Here is a 2,599-nt window from a genome sequence, read left to right as displayed (position 1 = left end):
AATTGAATATGTAACAAGGGGTTGTATTTCATACTTTCATAAAAATAATGCTAATTCTATAGAAGCCATAAAATTCTTCATACATCGTAATCGAATTTATGGCTTTGAAAAATATTTGTGAGTTTTTATGCCTTCAAAGGGCGGAATGCACTTATTGCACTGTCCGTCCGTCCGTACATCTGTCCGTCCGTCCGTATGTGTGTCCATTCGTTCATCCCTTAAGTTTTTGTTTCAGCAAAAACTTATTAATATTGATGGGATATAATTTAAAATTCAAACAATTGTAGAGAACCATTCGTAAGTGAGTCACGCAATACATTTGTGCTCTAATCTTAAAGGCCAAGGTCCCACTAAGAGGTACAAGATTTCGTGTCAATAATTCTTGTCTCAGCCACAACCTTTTAAATACGAATGGGATTTCAATCAAACTTCACATAATTGTAGAACACCATTGGAACGTGTGTCGCGCATACAATTGGTGCTCTTATCTTAAAGATGAAGGTCACACTTGGAGGTCAATGTGGTACAATATGGATTATATAGCAATGTTTCTTGTCTCAGCCACAAGTGTTTAACTACTTATGGGAATCAAATTAAACTTCACAGAATTGTCGAGCACCATATTTTTACTCTTATTTCAAAGGCCATAGTCACACTAAGAGGTCAACGGTATGTAATATGGATTTTATAATAATAATTCGTGCCTCAGCCATTACATTTAAATAATTAAAAGAAATTCAGTCAAACTTTACATAATTGAAGAGCATCTTGGGAAGATCTGTCACTCATAACATGTGTGCTCATAGCATGTTATAGCGGAAATAGTTAGATTAGGTTGGCTAACACTCTTACAAAGCCGAATCGGTGCATTTGTCACCTTCCTGTGACCGCTTTTATTTTACTATAAGGAAGTTGAGGGATAGTGAAAGGCACACAATTACCGCGGAAACCAGCTTAGCTTTACCATCTTCTTTTCGGCAGTGAAGTAAAAACCTTAGAACAAGATACCGAATGGAATCGAATCCTCCTAGTAATGGTTACGATCTTCCAGTGTATGGGACACAAAACGACACATTTTATGGAATACATATACCTGCTTTAATATGTATCGTCACGAGTTTCACGTGCGCCATCATTGCGATCGTGTTGTCGTTTCGTAGCAAGAGTCACCGGACGTTCTTCACAGGATGGTTGAAGAGCGAAAGGTTTATTGTGTATCTGGCAGTGTGCGACGGTCTTTTCAATACCGCGCATTTCACCGACCACCTGCACATAGTGATCGTGCGGGACCATGTTTACCCACGGCAACTGTGCGAGTTCTATGGATTCACCTTGGTGGAATTCATCACAGCTCAAAATCTGCTGGTAAATGTGATCGCGGTAAACGCTTTCATGTTGATGTATTTCGACAAGAACATTTACTTTGGAAGATACGACTGGCGACTGTTGACATGGACCTTTGGGACACCGTTTGTTGGAGCTACTATTGCCGAAGCGCTCGGGCAACTAGGGCCAAACGGAGCTTATTGCCACTTCGATGGAGTAAAGGGAAAAATTGTAGGATTGGTCTTCACAACTGTGACAATACTTTTAATCCTATTGATGAATTCTGTTTTATATACGTTGACATGGCGACGAATTCAAAAACTGACGCGTTCAGCAGACCAATCTCACCACAGCATGACATCAACGAGAAGGGCGTCCATCCGTTCCGCCCAGTCTATGTCCCTCTTCGTGCTGGCGTTCTTCATCCAGTGGTGGACAATGGCGCTGTATGGAACCTGGAATATTTTCACCGATAACGTACCTCAGCCGCTGTTTCATCTCGTAACAATATTTGTTAACCTAGGTGGAACATTGAATTTGATTGTGTACATAATATTAAGAAGGCGGCGGATTGAACGACCGTCAGACACAACAAAGGATGTCATCAAAAGAGCCACTGACTCAAAGAAATCTTCCAATGGTACCGAACAATGCTCTTCGCCATTGTAATTTGTAAATAAATATCATTATTGATTTTATCAAGGCAAGTTTCATATTTTATATTTGAGTATATATTTTGTCGACATGATGGTTTGTTATTTTATATATGAAGAAATTCATTACATTCTATGTACATGCACCCTTTCCCATTTTTCAGACAGAAACTCGTTTTCCATCCGTTCCCTTATTTCGCTGTTTTTGTATTTAATAACAAAAGGTTTTAGAGTGTTTTTGTTGCTGTTGTACATAAAGCAATGCGATATATGTTATATTTAGTTGGTGAGTTTGCAATAAAAGAGGTTTTACAAACTGCTGTGTTATTAATCAGCCTTGGTATATACCGATATTTACGTGTAAATTTAAGTTATGGATTCCCCGAAGTGTTTCCCTACGCCATTGAAAGTATTACACGTATATTTACCTTTGAATTGTACTTGAGTATTCGACATACAACTAATATAATGCAAAACTAAGTGCTTAGTGACAAACAACTTGTTGCCCTTCTTTGAAGAGAAAATGTGTATGGTTTTTGCAAGGAGAACAGCTACTGTTAAAATTTTCGTGCACGAGTAACACCGTTTCATCAAGACACTGCAAAGTGTTAACGAAGATA

General features: G+C 38.5%; 1 protein-coding gene across 1 annotated transcript; it reads left to right on the top strand.

The window, feature by feature from the left end:
- The first annotated feature begins 949 nt into the window (after nucleotides 1-949).
- Nucleotides 950-2,284, top strand: LOC128228987 (uncharacterized). Its single transcript, XM_052940589.1, has one exon. The coding sequence runs from the start codon at nucleotides 1,012-1,014 to the stop codon at nucleotides 1,993-1,995; it is 984 nt and encodes a 327-aa protein (XP_052796549.1). The 5' UTR covers nucleotides 950-1,011; the 3' UTR covers nucleotides 1,996-2,284.
- The last annotated feature ends 315 nt before the right edge of the window (nucleotides 2,285-2,599 follow it).

This window comes from Mya arenaria, chromosome 3 (assembly GCF_026914265.1).
Source record: "Mya arenaria isolate MELC-2E11 chromosome 3, ASM2691426v1".
NCBI classification, from domain to species: Eukaryota; Metazoa; Mollusca; class Bivalvia; order Myida; family Myidae; genus Mya; species Mya arenaria.
Note: the sequence above shows the minus strand (reverse complement) of the source record. Positions and strands in the feature narration are given on the sequence as shown.